The sequence below is a fragment of the Podarcis bocagei genome (genome assembly GCF_964188305.1).
Source record: "Podarcis bocagei genome assembly, chromosome: 16".
Taxonomy (NCBI): Eukaryota; Metazoa; Chordata; class Lepidosauria; order Squamata; family Lacertidae; genus Podarcis; species Podarcis bocagei.
In genome coordinates this window covers 25001195-25023323 of record NC_138142.1, presented here as the reverse complement: position 1 = coordinate 25023323, position 22129 = coordinate 25001195, and the positions used below count along the sequence as shown (strand labels likewise).

The 22129-nt window shown below is 50.1% G+C and overlaps 1 protein-coding gene across 1 annotated transcript in view; it reads right to left on the bottom strand.

Annotated features, from left to right (window-relative positions):
• Positions 1–1709: 1709 nt before the first annotated feature.
• The window catches only part of PCNX3 (pecanex 3), a 49447-nt gene continuing 29027 nt past the window's right edge, over positions 1710–22129 (bottom strand). The window contains exons 20-35 of the mRNA XM_081175412.1: positions 21628–21778; positions 21078–21225; positions 19478–19655; positions 17755–17863; positions 16884–17013; positions 15370–15428; positions 13958–14173; positions 12379–12632; positions 11281–11511; positions 10200–10303; positions 9342–9489; positions 8894–9124; positions 7147–7421; positions 6043–6239; positions 4636–5063; positions 1710–1988 (exon numbers count right to left, since the gene is read on the bottom strand). Coding sequence (XP_081031538.1) covers positions 1797–1988; positions 4636–5063; positions 6043–6239; positions 7147–7421; positions 8894–9124; positions 9342–9489; positions 10200–10303; positions 11281–11511; positions 12379–12632; positions 13958–14173; positions 15370–15428; positions 16884–17013; positions 17755–17863; positions 19478–19655; positions 21078–21225; positions 21628–21778 — 3051 coding nt within the window. The 3' untranslated portion in view covers positions 1710–1796. The remainder of the gene's footprint in view (positions 1989–4635; positions 5064–6042; positions 6240–7146; positions 7422–8893; positions 9125–9341; positions 9490–10199; positions 10304–11280; positions 11512–12378; positions 12633–13957; positions 14174–15369; positions 15429–16883; positions 17014–17754; positions 17864–19477; positions 19656–21077; positions 21226–21627; positions 21779–22129) is intronic.

Below are 22129 nucleotides of genomic sequence, written 5' to 3'. Positions count from 1 at the left end.
TGGCACCGCCCTCTCCTCCTTCCTCCTCTCAATCGGGGGCGGAGAGACCCAGATTGGGGAGGAAGGAGGGGGCGCTTTGCGGCGTCACACAACGCCAGGGAGGACTCACAAAGCGCGGGGGGGGGGGGGAGAGAAGAGTGGCGGCTAGCAGGAAAGCACGGCTTCTTTCGTTTCCAGGACAAGAGGACAGAGATTCTGAACATGTGCAGAGTTCTTTTGAGCACCGCTGCCTCCCTCGCGGAGACAACTACAAGACTTGAGTTAGCGCCCTGATTTTGAGGGTGATAGAGAGCGCCCACCACTACGGGGGAGAGGGCAGCCCTCATTCTCACCCCTCCCCCAAACAGTTTATAATTAACACCCCCTCTTTTATCCATCTGGAATGTTTTATGTTGCCAACAGCTACGTTTCCTCCAGGAGGCGAGGGCTTTGAAGTCACCCACCCTGAATACACCCCCCACCATCATGACACACTAAGGGGGGCTGTTTCAGGAAGATGCTCAAGAGCAGGGGGAGGCAAACTAAGGCCCGGGGGCCAGATGTGGCCCAATTGCCTTCTCAATCCGGCCTGCGGATGGTCCAGGAATCAGCGTGTTTTTACATGAGTAGAATTTATTTAAAATGCATCTCTGGGTTATTTGTGGGGCATAGGAATTCGTTCATTATTATTTTTTTTCAAAATATAGTCCGGCCCCCCAAAAGGTCTGAGGGACGGTGGACCGGCCCACGGCTGAAAAAGGTTGCTGACCCCTGCTCAAGAGTGAAGAACAAGTGTAAGGCAAGTTCCCAAAACATACACGAAACTGGGGTTGGTAAGGACTTTGGCACAGAAAACCACCTCCTTCTCTTTTTCACATTGCCAAGGCATAGGTAGGTTCAGGTGCAGTCCTTCTCCCCCCAGCAAGAAGACACTCTCTCCATCCATTCCTAGGCAAACAAGGCCCCCATCTTTGCAACTGGGATTAAATTTAGGGTGGTGTGTGTGGAAACAGTTCTCAAGTTTTCTCTTCCCCCCACTTCTGCCTTGCATTTTCCATTGTAAATGGCAGATTTCTTAAAAGGTCTCAAGTGTGAGCACCTATGATTTGCCTGTAAGAAGGGCTGACAAATCCAGAACCAGTTTGAAAGAGCAGAATCCCACCCCAGAAGAGGAGGAAAGCAGCTGCTCTCTTACTCAAGGAGAGAGGGACCAGTGAAGGAGATGCAGAACCCACAACCCCTCTTCTCTCGCAAATATCTGGTTCCCCGCCACCCACCACAAGTTACAAAACATGATGCACAGGTGAATGGCTGTTGTCGGTTTTTTTCCTGCATTTTTAATTTTTATACCAACCAAAAATCCAGGATCCAGGGATTGGGGGGGCGGGGCAGTAAAGAGGAAAATAAAAACAAACAAACAAAAATATCCCCAAGAAACAACGGCAGAAAAGAAAAGAAAAATGTCCTTGAGTGTCACTAGTACAAAGTTAGTGTCCAAGGTGGGTCCCTGTGCAGCGGTTGTGGGAGAGAAAAAGGGGGCAGTGCATGGGGTCCTCCCCCCTCCTCTAACCTTTGGGGTAGACTGAGCCTGCCCCTGCAGGCAAGGAGGGAGGCGAGGCGAGAAATGGGGGCACAGAAGGCTGTAGCAGGGCATGAAAGGAGCAGCCCCCACTCCCCTTATTGCTGTCCATGGTCCTGAATGAGGGAAAGCAGAATCAGAGTGCATTCCCCCCCCCAAAAAAAGGGGGGGGCGGCAGAGTAAGAGTCAAACGGGACCAGCCCGTAATTCTGTAGGAGATGAAACAGCCCCACCCCACTCAGTACTGGTGTTCTAGGAGGGGCTGCACGGCTGCTGGGCTCTCCTCTTCCTCTCGCTGCCTCTCCCACTCGGCCACAACTGGGGCAGGTTCTGGGGGGCTGCAGTTCCCTCCGGGTGTCGTTGATGCTTCCAGAGGCAAGGGGGGCGTGGAGTCGCTGGTGGCTTCAGGGACTGGTCCTGGGGTAGAGGGCTGAGAGAGAGAGAGAGAAGAAAGGCGTCCACGTTAGTATATCACATATTTAGAGAAACAGTACTCGATTCGTATTACAAGCCTGCCCAGGACAGATTAAGCCCCTCTGAACTCAATGGGGACGACCTTTGAGTAGACCTGCATAGGATTTCACTTTTCATCTTAAACATCCTTTGGCATAAAAATTATCCAGTAGGAAAGGAGAACGACAGGCTTTGGTATTATTCCATTTTTTGGTTAAACTGGGGTGTGTGTTTTTTACCCTTTAATACCTTGCCCTGTAAACCAGTACCAAAATTATTATACTTTCTGATTCTTTACACCGCTGGGGGGATTTGAATGGAAAGAATACCAGAATTCCAACTAGCCTCAGAAAGGGGCCTGAGCTACAAAGAGTTGGGGAGGGGAGAGGATGCGGCTGTGGTTGGAGCTGGGGGGAGGGAGACAAGGGTTAGGACCCAAGGGATTCATCCAGACACCACAATGCACACTGTCTGCAAATGGCTGGCAAATCCTCCTCCTGACCTTCAAAATACACCCCCCTCCTTGTTGTTTATGGGGGAGGGGGAGTTGGCCTAATAGCTTTCCATTAGCTCTAAGAGGATTGCAGAGCTAAGGATGGCACCACGCTGAGCCCAGCCACCTGGCTGGGGTGGGGAAGGAAGAACATCATTGTTTTCTCTCTCTCTCTCTCAACTCTCATTAGCCATAGCCATCATATCTGAGATTAGGTCCTCCCGAACATTCCCCTAAAGCACGAGTAGGGAACCTGCACTGCCCTCCAAGGGTTATTTATTTGTCTTTATGTATGGGCCACTTCCCAGCATAAATTCATCAACGCAGATGTAACTAAATAAAGCTCTAATCGTTTTAATGTTTTGTCACCTTTGTGTTCACAACCCTGAGCTCCTTCGGGAGCAAGGGAGGGATATAAATCAATTCGATAAACAATGAGCGCACAAAAGCACGAGCAATAAAATCGTTTTGACAAACTCTAAACCAATAAAGCCGGCTTCACAAGCTCTAAAGCAATGAAACAACTTCTGCAGGTATACCCCTCATATTGCATAAAGGATTGGACCACACAACAGGGAAAGCTTAAGACAACAATGTCTTCAGTTGGACGTCCAAACTGTTGGATTCCAACTCCCATGAGTTAAGTGGTCAGCAAGTATGGGGCAGGGAGGGAGCAGATTCCCCACTCTTGAGCTGTAGGCCCCACCCACCAGTTAAGATTGGTACTGGCTGGCAGCACAGAAGAGCAGCTTTTCCTAGGCTGGCGATCCGACTTCAGAATGCTGAATTTGACATTTGACTATTTTATCAAAATATTTTTAAACCATCCTTCCTCTGTTAGATATCAAAGCAATCTAAAAGTAAAGGCTAGAAACTAAAATACTACACAACTAAAATACTCTTCTTGGCAGAGCATTCCACAGGACTAGGTCAATGAGACTAAAGGATTTCTTGCTGTTGTCAAATGAGCCTCACCAATTTGGGGAACAACCAATGATGCTCCTATAGATGATCTCAGTGATTGAGCTGGGATATCCCTGAATACCCTGGGCCTAAGCAGTGTTAGAAACACAGGTATATAAGCTAGGTGCCGAACGGCTTCTTAAACCAGGGTTATGGTTGCCAAAACGGAATGCCTAGTTGCCATTTTTGGGCCAGGTGGCTCAAAAGTCATATTCAGTACAACTTTTTGGTTCTTGAAATTCATTCGGGATAAAATATAAACAGATAAAATTCGACAGGATGTGTTGCTGGTGTGTGAAAACGGCCAAGACCCAAAGACCCCAGGCATGCACCTCCAGATGGTGGAGATGTCTTCGCTTGGTCGCAAGTGGCTGATAGCCAGGTGCAAAATGTGCCTGGCGAATTTTGAATGCTGGACTTAAGTGGTTGGGGGCTTTGTAAATTAATACAAGGACCTTAAGCCTGGCTCAGCAGCAGATGGGCAGCCCGTGCAGATGTTTTAACAATGGTGTGACATGCTGTTGGCCAGCTGCCTCCTTATCGTAACCAAGCTTTTGCCTGATGGTTCCTGAGATCAAGCAGCAGGTTCTTATCCATGCTTGGATGAATTGGGTGCCATTTTGGATCAAGATGGCGGACTGACCTTTCGAAATGGCACTGATCTTTCAGTTTCTTAGAATTCCCAAAGAACACTGTGTAGATGTTTATAGAACAGGCAGAAGGGACAATGGCTGAAGACCAATTCCATGTTATTTCAGAAACTCGAAAGAACTGGCTGTCCTGCAGAGGGACCAGACTGGCTATTTCCCACCATTTTATCCATTTGTTTATTACTTAATTTTATATCTTTCTGTGCAGCGGGATCCGGGATGGGTCATAACAATGAAAGAAAACACAAAGTGCCTTAGCAGAGATTCCTGCATTGCAGGGAGTTGGGACTAGATGACCCTTGGGTCCCTTCCAACTCTACAAATCCACGAGGCTATTAAAACATCTGCCCTCTTGTGATATGTCAGGGTACAAAGAAGAAGGGAAATAACTGGGAGGGAGGGAGGCGGGCAGCCCACTGAATTTCAGCTGAAGGGCAAAGCTTTCCTGCTGGCTCTCTGCAGGGCTGTAAAGGCAAGGCAAGTCTATTAAAAATGGATGGAGGTGAGCAGATACACACCTGAGGTTTAGGGCTCCCACCAACACCCGGAGTCCCCAGCGCAGCCACAGCGGGAGATGATAGAGCAGCGTTGTCCTTCGTGCGGGGCGAGGGTGTTCCGGGGGGGACGTCGCTCTCGCTCCCGCCCAGCCCGTTCAGTCCCTTGCGGCTGGGCAGGCTCCATTTGCCACAGAGGCCCTCGTAGGCAAAGGCGGAGTGGGCCCCGAGCCCTGGGCGGAGAGGCAGAGGGGCACGTCCCGGCCCCTCAGCCACAGAAGCCAAGGAGCTGGCGCAGGAAAGCTGGCTTCCCAAGAAGTGCGGACCGGGGGGCCACGACGCAGCCGGCGTAGGTGGGGGCCGTCCTTCGCCCTGGCTCAGCAAGGGGCCTGCCGGCTGGGGCTGGACCAGCCAGCTTTGGCTCGGAGGAAGAGGAAGGCCGGACTCTAGTTCTGCAGAGATAAGAACAGCAATGTGGCCAACACAGCAATGTGACAGGACAAGCCCCAAGGGACGAGCAGCCCTGCCAAGCCTTCTTATTGAAAGGGCATTGGACAAAATTCAGGGAGCATAAGGCTATGAATGGCTATACGTTAAGAAATATGCCTGAACATTGAGCGTGTAAGTTTACGTCTGAAATCAATGGATAGAACAAACATCATTACATGTACTTATGGATAAGTGTTTAATGGTTATATGTTTAAAAACCAATAAAATTTTGTTTTTGTTTTAAAAGGCTGTCAGTGGCTTTTAGCCATGTTGGCTGTGTTCTTCTTCCATGGTCGAAGACAGTGTCTGCAGTGGGAACAAAGAGAGTGACTTCTCCAGAGTAACTCCCAGTCAACAGAAGCCGTAAGGCACAAAGGAGATCAGGAATAACTAATATGGACATAATATTTGATAAAGAATAGAAGGAACAATTGATGGAAGTTAAAACCTCGCACAGGAAGAAGAAAGGAGAACTTCATTTGCGAATTTACAAATTACTGTATGTGTTAATGCGAACTGAAGTTAATCATTGTAGCTGTAGTTTAAGGGATTTTATCAAGAAACAAAATTTATATTTGGCTATGTAATTGATTTGCATTGGAATTGGTATTGCTATTTCGAATTAATATAATATGGCACATGTTGGATTTTTGTAATTGAAAATTAATCAAAAAAAAATTAACAAAGAAGAAGAAGAAGAAGAAGAAGAGGAGGAGGAAGAAGAAGACGGTGTCTGCAGGTGCTGGGGGCGGTGGGCGAGTGCTGTTACAGGTTTTCCATCCAGCAGGTTCTCCTTCTGCTGGAATTCCAGCCCTCCTCCTGTTTCCAAAACCTTGTCCTCTCTGACTCCCATCCCTACCCACTGTGTTCACCCCCATTATGCCCCATTTTTTCACCAAAAACCATGTCGCATCTGTGTGTGGGGGTGAGAGTCCTCCTTACCTGCCTGAGGCTGGGCACTGGTGATGACCGGTTCGGCGGGGTTTGCAGCCCCTGTGCCCACACTGTGAGCGGTGCTCCCAGGAGCCTGAGACCCGTGCACGGTGGGATTATTGCTGAGGGAGGAAGAGCCACCACCGCAGTCCGAATCCTCAATGTTCCCTCCACTATTGCAACCAGCCCCACAGCCTTTCTGCAACCTGTGAAACAGAGGAGGAAATTGGGACAGGTGTTGAGCAGGTGGGGGTGCAAGCAAAGGGAATAGCCGTGCTGGTTACTGCCCACCCCGTCCTTCTAGTTGCCAAGAACCGCCCCCCCAACCTTGAATTTTATTTATTGATTGTATTTATTCTTGCCTTGGCCCTGCTATCTTCGGAAATAGGCTCCACCCTGCACCACAGAGAACTAGTAGGCTTCTTCCTGAGTGCCACATGGTCTGCTCAACAATGGAAGAGCAAGACTAAAAAACCCTAAACATATGGGAAAATAATACGTGGGATACAGCAATGTTTGAGGGTCTCGCCAGACACAGGAGGACAATTACAGTAAAGGCATAACGAAAAGAGGTACCTTCCAAGAAACGTGGACCCCCTTTTTAAACTATGTTAATGGCCAAAATCAAGACTTTGTTATACCAACTGCTCCATCTGTGCAGTGGAGAGGTTATGTTAAGTAATATGTCTGAGCACTGAAGGTGTAAGATTCTGTCCAAAGTCAATGGATGGAACAAACACCATCAGATGTACTGCTGAATGTTTGAAGGTTCTTGTATTTGCTTTAAAACCAGAAACAAATTTTTAAATTAAAAAAAAAAAATGCATTTATATTCCACCTTCTTCTCCAAGGAGCTCAAGGTGGTGAACAGGGTTCTCCTGCTCCTCACTTAACCCAAACAACAACCCTGTGAGGTAGGTTAGGCTGAGACACAGTGACTGGCCCAAGGTCACCCCGTGAGCTTCATGGCTGAGTGGAACCTGCAAACCCCCAGAAGTTGCTGACCTCCAACTCCCATCAGCCCTAGTCACTAGGATTTGGGAGAGCCACAGTATCCCCCATCTCAGCTGCAGGGAAACATGGAGCCTCCTGCAACACAAGGGAGAGCCTCACCTCTCCCAGCTTCGTATGAACCAAGCGGAGATATTGTGCAAGCTGATGGGGCCTCCCCACAGCGAGCGCAGCTGCTGGTGGCTGCCGGCATACGAAGTGGTCAGGGGAGAGACGTAGATGGGGTATCCGATGGGCTGGTCGCAGGAGGAGTTGATCATGTTGCGCAGGGCCTGCTTGGCGTTCTGGATGCTTCCGCGCTCGGGGTTCCGGTTCCGGAGAAACACCAGCTCCTGCTGCTGCCCAGCCCACAGACCCCGCACACATTCCCGGTTCACCTGGAACAGAAGGAGGGAGGAAAGCGTTGCTTCGCAAGAAGCACACAGCGCAAGTTTCCAGCTTTGGGAGCAGGAGCTGGGTGCAGGACGGAGTCGAAGGGGCATCCACCAAAAGCCCAAAATTAGCTCCTCAACATTCTCTTCTTTGCACAGTTTCACCTTCTGAACCCGGAATCTCTGCACAAGTCCCAGGAGAACCCATGCCAATGGTAGAAGTTCTGGCCACTGCCTGAGCAATGGATGTGGGTGCGCTGCAACTGCTTGGCCTTGCTGCCCCTGCTGGTTCAGTCAGTGACACACCCAGCTGCTTTTCTGGTCAGGATCCAGGCAGGTCTGTCTCCCCAGAGATGCCTCTTCCTGCAAAAGGCACCTCTGGGCATGCCAGGCATGCAAGCTCAGGCTAGCACCACGCTTGCAGGTAATCCAGACAGAGGCTCAAAGACGAGTGGGGATGAGCAACACCAGCTCACTTCCAGGCTCTCTTGCTTGCAAGCCTCCTCACACCGCCCAAAGCATTGTAGGAAAACCCTTTTGAGGTCATTTTAACAGCTATTCTAGGGTGGGAGCGTGGGTACACACACAAGGCTGCACCCCTGCTTGTTCTACTTGCCAACCCCACCCCTAAATATCCCACGGTATGAAGGTACTTTACTCAAACCTCTGCCATTGTTTAAAACCACAATTTTCTTCTCCCCAGCCAAGCTTTACTCTAACTTCTACTGTTGTTTTTCCCATCAGTGTTCCTCCCTTTTCACACCCATGACATGCCCACTAGTGTTGTGCAACTGCCAGCCTTCTCTGTTGCTCCCCTACCAAACCCTGACTTCATGAAAATGCAGTATTGTGATATGGCGAGGCGCTACAAATCCTCCAACGAGGACAGCATGACGACAACCTTATATTTTTATGTATACAAAAAGATATAGGCAGTTTTGGGTGAGATGTTAACCGAGGCTAGGATGTTCTTCTGTAAAAAGGTGCAAGGTGGACAGGACAACTATTGCCAGCCAAAGTAAAATGCTGGAAGGGGACTCAACAGAAAGCTTCCACAAGTCAGCAAAACCCTGATGGTGAAAATGATGCAAACTATAAGGACCGACTTTCCCAGCCTGCTGCCCTTAAGATGTTTCGGACCATCAGCCTCAGCCAGCATGGTCGGTGGTCAGGGAAGGTGGGAGCCGGAGTCCAACAACATTTGGAGGGCACCAAGTTGAGGAAGGCTGCTATGAAGTTTATTTTTAGGAGCTGGAGAAACCAGGTGAGTCCGCTGCATGAAGCCAAGCGCACTGGTCTGTCTTTGTTTCCCAGTGTGGATGCTTCAGGCTCTGCTTGCCCTGAACAATGCTAAGGTGGGCAATCTTTTCTCGCTACCTGAGTCCCCACACTTCCCTGCCCACAGAGCTCAGCTTCTCCCCCACTCCCATGAAAGCGGACAATCCATCCATCTCCCACAATCTCGGCCTTTTGCCCACCTTGATGACCCGGAATCCGAGGTAGCGCTTGTTGAGCATGATAATCTTGTACTCGTCGCTGGCGTCGTCCATCACGTGGCGCAGGGCCAGCAGGGCGGGTGTGTTGGTGAGGATGGCACTGCGCCAAGCGGGGTCGCCCTCGTGCGAGATCACCATCTTCTCCTCGTTCGACCGTATGGCGTCGTACAACACAGCTGGGTCGTCGTACTCATCCGGGGAGGTGAAATGGTCCTTGAAGAGGAGGAGAGGCAATGCTGTATTGCAAGGGGCGAGACAGGGAAGGAGCACCCCTGGCTCTGAGACTTCTTCCCCTGGGGGTTCCCTTGGGGGTTCCCCAGCTGGTTTCTCCCACCACTCCCCTGCCTCCAGCCAGTCCATGACACAGTCTGGCTCTGTATGGCAGCTTCCGATGCTCCTACTTAATTACGTGGTTGGGGCAAAGGCACACCTGGTGTAGCTTGAGTGACATGCGGACTCCGGGTGCCACCACGTGATGCAGCAGGTCCATGTCAGCAAAGACCCACTCATCGCGGGGTGATGTGATGCGGAAGTCCCCCTTGAACAGTGCATGCAGGCCGTACAGGAAGGGCTCCAGGCTGCAGAGAAAGAAGGAGGGAGGGAGGAAGGGAGGAATCACAGAATTGCAGAGTTGGAAGGGACTGGGGAAACCCAGTCAGATGGGTGGGGTACAAATAATAAAAATTATTATTATCCAGTCCAACCCCCTGCAACATAGGAATTGTTTTGCCCAATGTGGGGCTCGAACCTACAATCCTAAAATTAAGAGGCTCATGTCATGATTAAGATTAAAAGCCTTAGATTAAGAGACTGAACTATGTTGTTCAGGCAGGCCACACAAGCAGGAGTCTTTAGCAGTTGTTCCCTATACAGTCGCACCTTGGAAGTCAAACGGAATCCGTTCTGGAAGTCCGTTTGACTTCCAAAACGTTTGGAAACCAAAGTGCGGGTTCTGATTGGCTGCAAGAAACTCCTGTAGCCAATCAGAAGCTGTGGAACCCCCGTCGGACATTCAGGTTCCAAAGAACATTCACAAACTGAAACAGTCACTTCCGGGTTTGTGGTGTTCGGGAGCCAAAACGTTCGAGTACCAAGGTGTTTGGGATCCGAGGTACAACTGAATCCTCATCATCACCACCACCACCATCATCATCATTATACAAACTGATATGCTGCCTCGCTAGGCAAACAATAATATAAACCCATGTGGCAAAGCATTCCAATCAAACCTACACTGGGGTTCTTAACACAGAGGGTGGGGAGGAGGCATGTCTGGGGCTGGTCTCACCTGGCTGACATGCTGTGGGAGGCAGTGCCCAAGGCCCGGCGCCCCAGGATGCAGAGCCCAAAGCACAGGGTGACCAGAGGGGAGTTCCACTCCCGGTCCACCGGCTGCAAAGAAAGAAAGAAAGAAAAGACACACAGAGGCACAGGAGGCAGAACGGGGCCCATGCACAGAAACTGCATTTGTAAGGGCTGGAGTCAGATGCAGGTCAGCACGAAGAAGCAGAGTCGGGGTTGTCAGTGAAGGTAACTCTTTATTCAAGGAAATGGCATGCAGCTCAGAAACACTTCTTGCCCTTATAGAGCAGCTGCCAAGACTGAAGGTCCCAACCTTCCACCCCTTTGAAGGCTCCTCCTCTCCCAGATGTTTCCCAAGCACACATCTGGTCTCTGTTCTGACCTCCTCATTATGCTGCTCATTCTTGGAGACCAGGGTGGAGGACAGCTTGTTGCAGCAGGAGAGGGAGACTCAGATGGGCGGCATTTAATTATTCCATCTCTGGAAGACTCTGAGCATAGAATAGAATCATAGAATCATAGAGTTGGAAGAGACCACAAGGGCCATCGAGTCCAACCCCCTGCCAAGCAGGAAACACCATCAGAGCACTCCTGACATATGGTTGTCAAGCCTCTGCTTAAAGACCTCCAAAGAAGGAGACTCCACCACACTCCTTGGCAGCAAATTCCACTGTCGAACAGCTCTTACTGTCAGGAAGTTCTTCCTAATGTTTAGGTGGAATCTTCTTTCTTGTAGTTTGGATCCATTGCTCCGTGTCCGCTTCTCTGGAGCAGCAGAAAACAACCTTTCTCCCTCCTCTATGTGACATCCTTTTATATATTTGAACATGGCTATCATATCACCCCTTAACCTCCTCTTCTCCAGGCTAAACATGCCCAGCTCCCTCAGCCGTTCCTCATAAGGCATCGTTTCCAGGCCTTTGACCATTTTGGTTGCCCTCCTCTGGACACGTTCACATACATTGAGGGTTTGGGAAGACTTCCAGGAGAACCAGGTGGAACGCCAGGCACCTCCTTTTTCCAGAGAGGGAGCAACCATTTCTCTCCTACAACAGCCCATGACTCACCTTCTCCCTGCGGCTAGCACAGTACTGGATCCAGTCGAGGTAGATGTTGCAGAAGGAAGCCAGGGTGATGCCTGCCATGCGGTGATCGTAATCCTCATCTATGTTGAGGTTGAAGGTGGGGTCGCTGTCTGCGTAGTTCAGAGAGGTACAGGGGCGGAGGGCCTCCTGGATCCCCTCGTTGCCCAGCCACTCCTCAAGCTTTGGAGAGCCAGTCACATAGTAGATGATGCTCTGCCAAAGGGAAGGTGGAGGTGATCACAAAGGATGGAAGGGGAGGGGTGTCTGCATGCCACAAGACTTTCTGTGACTGTTTCTCTAAACCAGGGTTTCCCAAACTTGGGCCTCTCTCCAGATGTTCTGGGACTACAACTCCCATCATCCCTAGCTAGCAGGACCAGTGGTCAAGGATGATGGGAACTGTAGTTCCAAAACAGATAGAGACCTAAGTTTGGGAAACCCTGCTCCAAACTTCTGTTTTATTTATGAATCGATTCCAATGAACCAACAATAAAAACATCAACAAAAAACAATATTAGACTGGGAGAAAAACCTCAATTTAAAAGGCTTGTTGGAAAAGGAAAGTCTTCAAGAGGCACCAGAAAGTTAACAGAGGCGGCATCTGTCTGATACAGGGATGGGGGGAAAGTTCTACATTAAAGGCCTCATTCCTAAGACCAAAGTGACTGTATGAAGCTCATGCCTGTTGGCTTGTTAGGCGGAGATTTCACTGTTCAAATGCAACCGGAAAAGGGGACCCCCTAATACCAACCAATTCCTTTGGGAATTCTGTATGGTAAATATCAGATATGCATTGTTTCCAGGGCTCCCCCCGGAACTCAGTTCCAGCACTTCTCAGGCGGGCGCCATTGCCATTCTAAAAGAATGAGGGAGATGTTCCTGGTGAGTTCCAGCACCTCTTTTTCTAGAAAAACAGCACCGACCAACTCTGTTGCTTTTCTGGTGCCTGCTGAAGGCACCAACCTCTTTCAACCAACCTTTTCATTTTTAGAAAAATAAAACTATTGTGACGTAACAACCATTACTAACAACCCAGAAGTGCAGTAGTACAGATCTCCCCTCTTGGGCAACGAGGTTCACCTTGACGTAGTAAGTGATGAGGATCTTCCGAAGATCGAAGACCTGGAGCATGGAGGCGGCATTGTTGTCGCTGATGCTGTAGCCCTCCAGGACGTACTTGGTGGCAGCCACCTCCCAGGCCAGCCAGCGCTGCCCAAAGGCTGCGTTGAAGCTCAGCATGCGCGGCAGGTGGCCCGGCTCGCAGCAGCAGCAGCCCTCGTCCTCCTCCACCCCCTCCGTGATGGCTTCCACCTCTCGCTGCTGGCAGTAGGTACCTGGAAAAGAAAGGGCAGCCTGCACGTCAGTCTGTGGCAGCAGGCACTGACCTCTCTGTGGCCCATGGGCCATAGTCACCTTGACAGCAGGAGATCTGAGCCCACACTTAAACAAGAACACAGAGATCCTTGCAGATAAGTTGAGGAGAAGGGCTACTGCCCCCTCATTGCTCATGAAATAGCCAATCTAATGCCTAGGGAGGGGGATCACTGGCGACTCGCATCACAGCACAGAGGGTTCTAAACCTTTCAACAACAGTCTCTTAATTTTGTTTGCCTGTGCCGCTGCCATCAAAATTGATGGGGTTGGATGATTCCACCTCTGGGCTGGCGTGTTGCCTACCTCCAGCCTACAGGCTAGATGCAAGGATGGAGCTCAGTGGCAACTCTGGTATCTCCACTTAAAAAAGAACCAGGAGGCAGGGGATGGGAAAAAGCCCTTTCTCTGCTGCGACCCGCTGCTAGTTAGTGACAGTATTTTCACTGTTCTAAATTCTGAATCTTAGGATTGTTGTAACCCACCCTGGGACCTGCTGGAAGGTGGGTAATAAATTTTAATAATAATCATAGAATCATAGAAAAACAGAGTTGGAAGGAACACCAAGGGTCCTTTAGTCCAACCCCCTGCAATGCAGGAATCTCAGCTAAAGCATCCATGACAGATGGCCGTCCAACCTCTGCATAAAAACCTCCAAAGAAGGAGAGTCCATAACCTCCTGAGGGTGACTGTTCCACTGTCAAACAACCGCCACAACAACAACAACAACAACAACAACAACAACGGCCAGCCTTCTGCACAGGTGTTTTGGACCTCAACTCCCATTATCCTTGACCACTGGCCAAGCTGGCTAGGGCTGATGGGATTTGCAGTCCAAAACATCTGGATGGCACCAGGTTGCAGAAGGCTGCAGTAGGCAATACTGGAAGGCTGAATGGGCAAATCAAGTCTGACTTGATATAAAGAAGCTTCCTATGCCCAGATTTCAAAGGCCAAAATGTCCCAGGTTCAATTCCCAGCATCTCCTGGCAAGGCTGGGAAAGACCATTACTGAAACCTGGTGTGTGTGTGTGACAATATGGACCAGGGACAGCCCATGTGTAGAGACCCAGATGTTGGGCGTCCATCTCCCATCAGCTGCAGCCAGTGTAGCCAACCGTCAGGGAAGGTGGAAGTTGTAATCCAGTCTTCTGGGGCCCTCCAAATGTTTTGGATTACATTTCCCATTGACTCCCACAAACAGACCCAGGAGCAGTCTTCTGTCCCAGGAAGATTCAGCAGGAAGATCATGGGCTTCCCCATCGCTTTGGCCTCCCTGCCGACTTACCGCGAAACTCGAGGCCCCGCAGCTGGAAGGTCACCAAGCCGTTGCCAATCTCGATGAGGTGCACGAGGGCGTTCAGGTAGTCCGAGGCCAGGATGAAACAGTCCCCTGTGGTGTAGTTGCCCCAGCGCCCCAGGATCAGGTCCCCGCAGAGCGTGTGCTGCAAGGAGCGTGTCAGGTGCTCGTAGAAGATGGAGTTCAGGTTGTTGTCATCGGCGCCTGCGAATCGGGGCAAACCGCATGAGCACAAATACGTAGCAAAAGCACAGGGGAGGCAGAGAGGAGCAGCCTTCCAGATAATCTTGGATTCCCAACTCTGCCCTCATCATTCGGGACCCAGAAGGGCTTCCCTCCACAACAGGCAGGCTAGTGATTTGGGCAAAGGAGGGGAGGGGGTTTTCTTTGCCCGCGGTGCATGACTGCTGCTGGCTTCCATGGCAGCTCAAGTGTTGCAGTGCCTGCTTTGCACCCAAGAAACTCCCAGAAAGCTTCTCCATTTAAATGAATCAGCTGATGAGAACGTATCTCTGCCGAAGACCACAAGGAGCCACTGCCAGCCAGTGTCACTGGGCTGATGGTCAAAGACCCTGACTCAGCGTAAGGCAGTCTCCTGCCTTCAGGGATGGGGACTGCAGCTCAAAGATAGAACCCCTGCTTTGTGGGCAAAGGGCTGCAGGATCAGTCCCTGCCATCTGACGCAGCGGGACTAGGGAAGGTTCCCTCTCACACCCTGGAGAGCTGCTGCCAGCCAGAATCAGCAATACTGGGCTAGATGGACATTTAGTCTGACAGGATGTAAGTCAGCTTCCTATGTGCCCTAATGACTACCTTGTGGCATTCACACTCCAAGACCATTTAAGCAGTGCACCAGCTCTTTTATTGACCGTACTGCGCTTTAGCCTGGGAAGTGCCTATGTTTATAAGCAGAGGCAGAGACAGCAGGCATAGCGGATGGGTCCTGCTCTTGCAGCAAGGAACTGTAGCCAAGGGACAGGTGACTTGTGGAAAAAGCATTAATCACCTCCCATCATTATGCCTATCAAATTCAAACTCCCTCTGTGGCTGCACTAAAGTTACATCTAATATGGCCTTTAGTCTTTCGAGCCGGCAATGTCTGGATACGAAACAGCACTTATTAGTCAGACCCACAGAAGGCTGTGGGATTTCCTTTACAGGAAAACATGCTTAAGATTGCACGGCAAAATTATTTTAAATGTGAGGATTTACATAGAAAGGTGGACGGAGAGCTGGAAAACAGCCACAGAACTAAAGCACAAGATTTACTCTTATGTTACAGTGGCTTTTTTTAGACCAGGTTGACATAAGAAATGGACTAGGAGCCGGAGTTCTGTGCCAGTCCCCGACCTGCTGTCAGCCTCAAGCTCTCCAGTAGGGGGCCACCCCTGGAAACACACCTGGGTTGCGGTCAAGCTGCGTGGCCAGTCGGGTGTTGGAATGGTCAACTCTCTTGGTGCTGAGAAGAAAGGAGAGAGATTAGATAAGAGGGGTAGCAACCTGTGGTCCTCAGCCTAACTTAGAAATGTCTTTGCAAGTAATCAGTTTGGACCTTCTGAGTTTTCCCACAGCAGCCCCCGGGACAGGGAGGGAGACAAAAGGGGGCAGTTCACCCACTTCTGGCTCTGGCCTGCCCACCCCTGGATCCAGTCCCACCCACAATCAGCAGGAATGTGGTCCTGGCCAAGAGTATGGACCCTGTGATCCAGTGTGGAAGGGCTGTTGCTCAATGCCGGAGGAATCCCTTTGCAAGCAGGAGGTTCTGGGTTGCGTCCCTGGCATCTCCAGGTAGGGCTGGGAATTGTCTCCTACTTGAAACTCTAAACAGACAGAGCCACTGCCAGTTTCCCAAACTTGGGTCTCCAGTGGTTGTTGGGACTACAACTCCCATCATCCCTAGCTAGCAGGACCAGTGGTCAGGGATGATGGGAATTGTAGTCCCCAAACAGCTGGAGACTGCTTGGTGTAGACCAAGAGTGGGGAAACCTGGACTACAACTCCCATGGGCCCCGGCCAGCATGGCCAATGATGAGGGATGATGGGAGTTCCCCACCCCTGGGGTAGACAATGCTGGGCTAGATGGACCAAAGAGCTGTCTCCATACAAGACAACGTTTACGTCCCTATTGTAGAAAGCTCACTCTGGAGTCATTTTGAACTCACAGCTGTCCATGGAGGCACAGCTCAATTCTGTGTCCAGGGCAGTTGTCTATATCAGCTCCATCTGGTATGCAGACTGAGACTCTACCTGCCCATGGATTGTCTCACCAGAGTGGTACATGCTCTGGTTATCTCCCGCTTGGACTACTGCAATGTGCTCTATGTGGGGCTACCTTTGAAGGTGACCCGGAAACTACAACTAATACAGAATGCGGCAGCTAGACTGGTGACTGGGAGTGGCTGCCGAGACCACATAACACCAGTCCTGAAGGACCTACATTGGCTCCCAGTATGTTTCCGAGCACAATTCAAAGTGTTGGTGCTGACCTTTAAAGCCCTAAACGGCCTTGGCCCAGTATACCTGAAGGAGCGTCTCCACCCCCATCGTTCTGCCCAGACACTGAGGTCCAGAGCTGAGGACCTTCTGGCGGTTCCCTCACTGCGAGAAGCAAAGTTACAGGGAACCAGGCAGAGGGCCTTCTCGGTAGTGGCGCCCGCCCTGTGGAACGCCATTCCATCAGATGTCAAAGAAATAAACAACTATCTGAATTTTAGAAGACATCTGAAAGCAGCCCTGCTTAGAGAAGTTTCCAATACTTTATTAATTATTGTATTTTGCTGGAAGCTGCCCAGAGTGGCTGGGGAAACCCATTATTATCATTATAATATAATTATAATTATTATCATTACTATTAGCGGCTGAGTGGCAAGGGAGATTGGCTCCAGGGTCTCCCTGCAACATGCTTAGCACTCACTTGTAGTCGCGCTCCCAAAACTTGACGGGGCGAGCGTAGGACATGATGAAGACGGCGCTGCCCAGCAGCGGGTTGAGAGGGGTGGAGAACAGAGCAGATAGGACAGCCTGGACAAACAGCATTGCAGAGTCTGGACAGGCAGGCAGCAGTCAAGGAAACGTCAGCATCAAGTTCAAAAAGGACAAAGTCAAATACCCGGCTACTCTTGCTGCTGGTTCAGTGTCCAATGTCAGCACACCCCAGGTGCTGAAAGTTACAGCCAGCCACCTGCTCTCTGTCTGCAGCATTCACCAAAACAGGGTGCTGTAGGAGTGCGAGTGATGCACTGGGATCTGGGAGACCAGGGTTCACACCCACACTCAGCCAGGAAGCTCAATGGGCAACCTTGGGCCAGTCACTGCCTCTCGCGGCCTAACCTACGTCACAGAGCTGCTTTGGGGATCAAAAAGAGAGGCGGAGAACCATGCTGAACTCCTTGAAGGAAAGTTGGGGGTATAGATAACAGGAAACAAGTAAAAATGTTGACCATGGCTGCTCTAATTCAAGCTACTGAGTCACTGACGAATTGAATCTTCCTAGAAGCAGCTTATGCTGCCCACCAGAACATCATGTGGCAGTGAATCCCACTGGTTAAATGTGCAGTCCTGAGTCTGCTGCCACTCCTGTTGGATGATAGGGGTTGTGTTGAGAGCGGAGGACAGAAACGGAGTAGGGGGAATTATTTCCGTTTGCATCACTCATCATTTGTAAAACACTCGAGCGTTCCTCCGCCAAGTAAATTTCATGAAATGAATTGACTATTACTGAGGAAAACTCTGAACACGCTGCCTTCCACCTCTACCCCTTGGCTGCCGCAATAGGAAAAGGATACGAGGTACGGCGAACGGCTGAGCGAAGGCGTGGAAAGCAGAGCCCCACGTGATCTGCCAGGGGGCGATGTAGGTGAGCACAAACCGGAGCTTGTATAAGAGGTCCCACAGCTGGAGAGGGGATGGGGTGCAGGAAAAGAAGAACAGAGAAGATTACCCACAGGGAGCTCAGTCCAGCAGTAGAGACTAGTGGATCAGAGAGGAGAGGGAGCAGACTGGGATGGCTAAAGGATAGGCCCCACCTGAATTTGATAAAGGAAAAATTGCCCATCAGAAGTCTTGGGTCACCTTCCCTATTCCCAATGGGTTGGTCCACAATCTGTGGAGTCCCTGCCTGTCCTCCTCCCCTGCCCCTCCTCTTTGACCTGCACCAGACACTCCTCGTCAAAGACTGCGCTGCATGCTACTTTCCAAACTCCTTCCTTCCTTTGTGATTTGCTATGCTGCCAGGGATTGGCTCTTTACTGGGTAAAGAAGATAAAAAGCCCTTCCAGATAGCGGGTGACAATGATTATGCAGTCCTCTGGACAGGGTAACCCAAAACTTTTGGGTTCCCTCAATACACTGAAAAGGAATGAGAGGTACAAATGGTTAAAAACAGCAGCAGCAACCTTTGGTTTCCCTTTGTTTAAACTGTAAGGCGGCTAATGGGTTTACTGCAATTTTTTTAATGTTGCGAACTGCCTTGGGAATGCCAGTTGAAAAGCAGGCCCCAAATCTACTGAAAAATAAAAATAAAACCAACCAATCAGTAAATAAACAGAAGGCAATCTAAACACAGGAGCGCAGGACACAAATAGGGACTGTCGTGTTAGAACGAGCCAGTTCCTCAATTGCAAGAATGGAGCCAGCCACTGGATACCAGTGATATCTGCAACAGAAGGTTGCAGTGCAAAGTGCTCCAATTCATAGCTCCAGCCAACCAGCTAGCCGTGCCACCTTGCAGGACACTCCATTCCATTCACCTTTCCCACACCATCCATTTCCCCTCCCCTAACAGTCAGCTAGCATTCCACTGAGCCACACTCAATTCTACTTTGGGCTGTTGGAGGGACCCCTCCTTCCATTTCTTATGCTTCTGCAAACTTTTGAGTTCTCCTGAGCCTGGTGATACTTCCTTGCTGTGAAAGGACAGTGGAACTTCTTTTGGCTATGTAAAAGCCAGTGTCGTGCAGTGTTTAGAGTGCTGGACTAGGGACCTGGGAGACCAAAGTTCAAATTTGCTCTTTTTGTAAGCAATGGAGCTCACTGGGTGGTGACCTTGGGCCATTGGCTGTCTTAGCCTAGCCTACCTGACAGAGTTGTTGTGAGGATAAAATGGGGAGGAGGGGAAACCACACATGCCACCACCTTGAGCTCCAAGGAGAAACAGAAATCAATTAAATGAATGAATGAAAAAAATAAAGAATTCACACTCAGAGAAGGAGTTTGATATTAGTTCATAGAAGATCTGCTATCACTTCCCAAATGAATGGCACCAAGTCAGAGGAAGGCACTGCAATGCATTCTCCTAGCCCCTTGGACCCCAAGCAAACCTGCCTGTTCTGCCACAGTCTAAGGACTGGTTAGAGTGCGGTGCTGATAATGCTTAGGTTGCAGGTTCGATCGCCGTATGGGAGAGCTACATATTCCTACATTGCAGGAATGATCCTCAGGGTTCCTTCCAACTCTATGATTCCAGGACTCTCTTCCTGACAGGAGAGGGGGGTTCAGGTCAGCACCCACCTTGCTAAAGAGGATGGACATGACAAAGTAGTCGGTGAGGAAGCCCTCGGAGTACTGCTTGTAGTCAAACTGGAAGAAGAGGACAGTGAAGCCCAGGGCGATGTACTGCTGAGGGGGGCAGCAGAAGGAGCAGCGCAGAAGTTTCATGCCTGCAATGGTGATGAGGAGGGCTCGGCAACTGGGATTAGAGGGGAGGGAGGCAGGGAAAGGGAAAAGAAGAGAGAATATGTTACTCGTGCATCTGTCCTCTACAGCCAGCAAAAATAAAAATAAAAAGGGAAACCCAAGGTTCTTAAAAGTTTATTGCTAGCCAAAGGCATTTGGAGCCCAGTGTTCATGATTTCTGATCACAAATGAATCGTGCAACGCTTCTGCAAAATGTTTTTCTGCAGGCTATGCACACCGCTCCTGCTATTCATTGGGAGAACCAAAGAGCCAAATGCAGACACAAAAGTTCCCCTCAGTCCCCCACCCTCCTGGTACGCTCTGGCTTATGAGATTCTGCCAGGCACAGCGCACTGACGTTCAAAGCACAGCTTCATAAACGCAACAGCTAGAAACTCACTTAAACACACACATAAGCACACGCTTTCAGTTCAGCGCCAACGCCTCAGCCTGGGCAGTAACAGAAGTACACACACAAAAATCCAGTCTTGGCGGCCAATGCTATTAGATCATTCTGCGCAAATGGTGAGCAAGCACAGGATTTCATATTGCAAATTCAGTATGCTTAAGGATATTGGCTTATTAGGCTGATTATTTGCTACCCTTTGCTTGGAAGTTATATGGACATCTCAGAAGTCAAAAAATGGTTGGAAGAGGCACGAGTGGAGTTTCTCAGTACTCATGGCCCAAGTAGACACCCACACCCAATCCCTGTGATCAGCAAGCACACAACAAATTCTGAAAATGATGCAGTTACACAAGGGTTTTCTGACAGCCATAATTTAGAGCAGCTTTCCCCAACCTGGTGCCCCCCAGATACGATAGGCTACAGGTGCCATCAGCCCCAGCTAGCATGCTGATCAGAATTGTGGTTCAAAACCTCTGAAAGACACCAGGTGGGAAAAGACCATATTCACAACATAATTTTAAACACTATGATACCGCTTTAAGCAGTCATGGTTCCCCCTCATCCAAAATCCTGGGAGCTGTGGCTTGTTAAGGGTGCCGAAGGTTGTTAAGAGACCACTATATTCCCCGCACAGAAAAATACAATTCTCAAGAGTGCTTAAACAATTTATCTCTCTTCACGGGGAAGTCTGGGAATTGCAGCTGCACAAGGAGAATAAGGAGTCTCCTAACAGCTCTCTGCACCTGTAACAAACTGCAGCTTCCAGAATTCTTTGGGGAAAGCCATGACTGTTGAAGCTGGTATCACACAGTTTCAAATATATATGGTGCAAATGTAGTCTTAGGGAGTCATGTTTTCCTGGTGCAAACATTTTTGGCACTAGAGAACCCTTAAGACAGCTTTCTACCCAGAAGTGCAGAAGGTGACAGAAGGAGCGGAGGGAGGGAGGGAGGGAGAGAAAGTCCACCACAGCAGCCCCTGCCACCATACAATGAAGTTGCAGCCCAGCGTGGGAGTGGGACTTACTAGATGCAGAACTTGTCCTGCCGTGGAGTGCTGACCAAGTGGGCATCAATGGTGAGAGCGTTAAGCACCACAGCTGGGTAGATGAAGTATTTCTCCACACACTGTAACCAGGCGTAGAGCTTCTCAAACCACATCAGCTGGGCAGCACCTGGAAGATGTTGAGTGGAGGAAGGCACACAGGAATATAAGACGATGCTCAATCACCTGCTTGGCCCAATCTAGCTGAGAACTATCTTCACTGACCGGCAGCAGCTCTCCAGGGTTAGAGGCAGGGGTGTCTCTCCCAGCCTTACCAAGACACGGCACCACTGAGCCACAGTGCTTCCCTGGGGGCTCAAGCCTTGCTGCACTGCGTCTCAAGCCTACCTAGAAGCTCTGCTTTGTGCCATAAGAAGTCCAGGTGCACAAAGGCATCATCCCATGCCTGCACCATCCCAGGGCTGCGCTGAGAGCAATGAGCCCTCCAAAGGCAGCCTCTCCCTACTCAAGAACTCAGAGGAACATCATGTTTAGTGACGCCTGCCTGCCTACGTGTACCCAGGGTACTTACTGCGCACTTCGAACTGGCTGTACTCGCGCGGCTTCAGCACCGGCTGCGAGAGGCAGAACCAGGGCAGCTGCTTCCGCAGCTGGGGCAGCAGGTAGTGAGTGACGAAGCCCACCAGGCCGGCCAAAGCGTAGAGCACGTAACCTAGAACAGACTGGGAAGGGCAGAACAAGAGGCGGGCAATGCAATAAAGTACACTGCAGGCACATAAAGCGTTGCTGTTAAACTTGTTAGCCTAAAGCACCTGCTCACTCACTGTTTTTCTTCTGTGTGTGCAAGCTTACTAGACTAAGTAATGCCTACCTTCCAAGGGTTATCTAAGTGAGCAGCTCAAAGAACTGCTGGACTGCCGGGGGGGGGGGCGGTGGTGGCAGGGGGACGCTGGTGCCAACAAGCTGGGCAGAAAACAGCTTAGTCAGTATAGCATGAGACTCTTAAATCTAGATGACCCTGATGGTCCCTTCACACATGGTTCACATGAGGTTTTCAATTTTCTCTTTAAAAT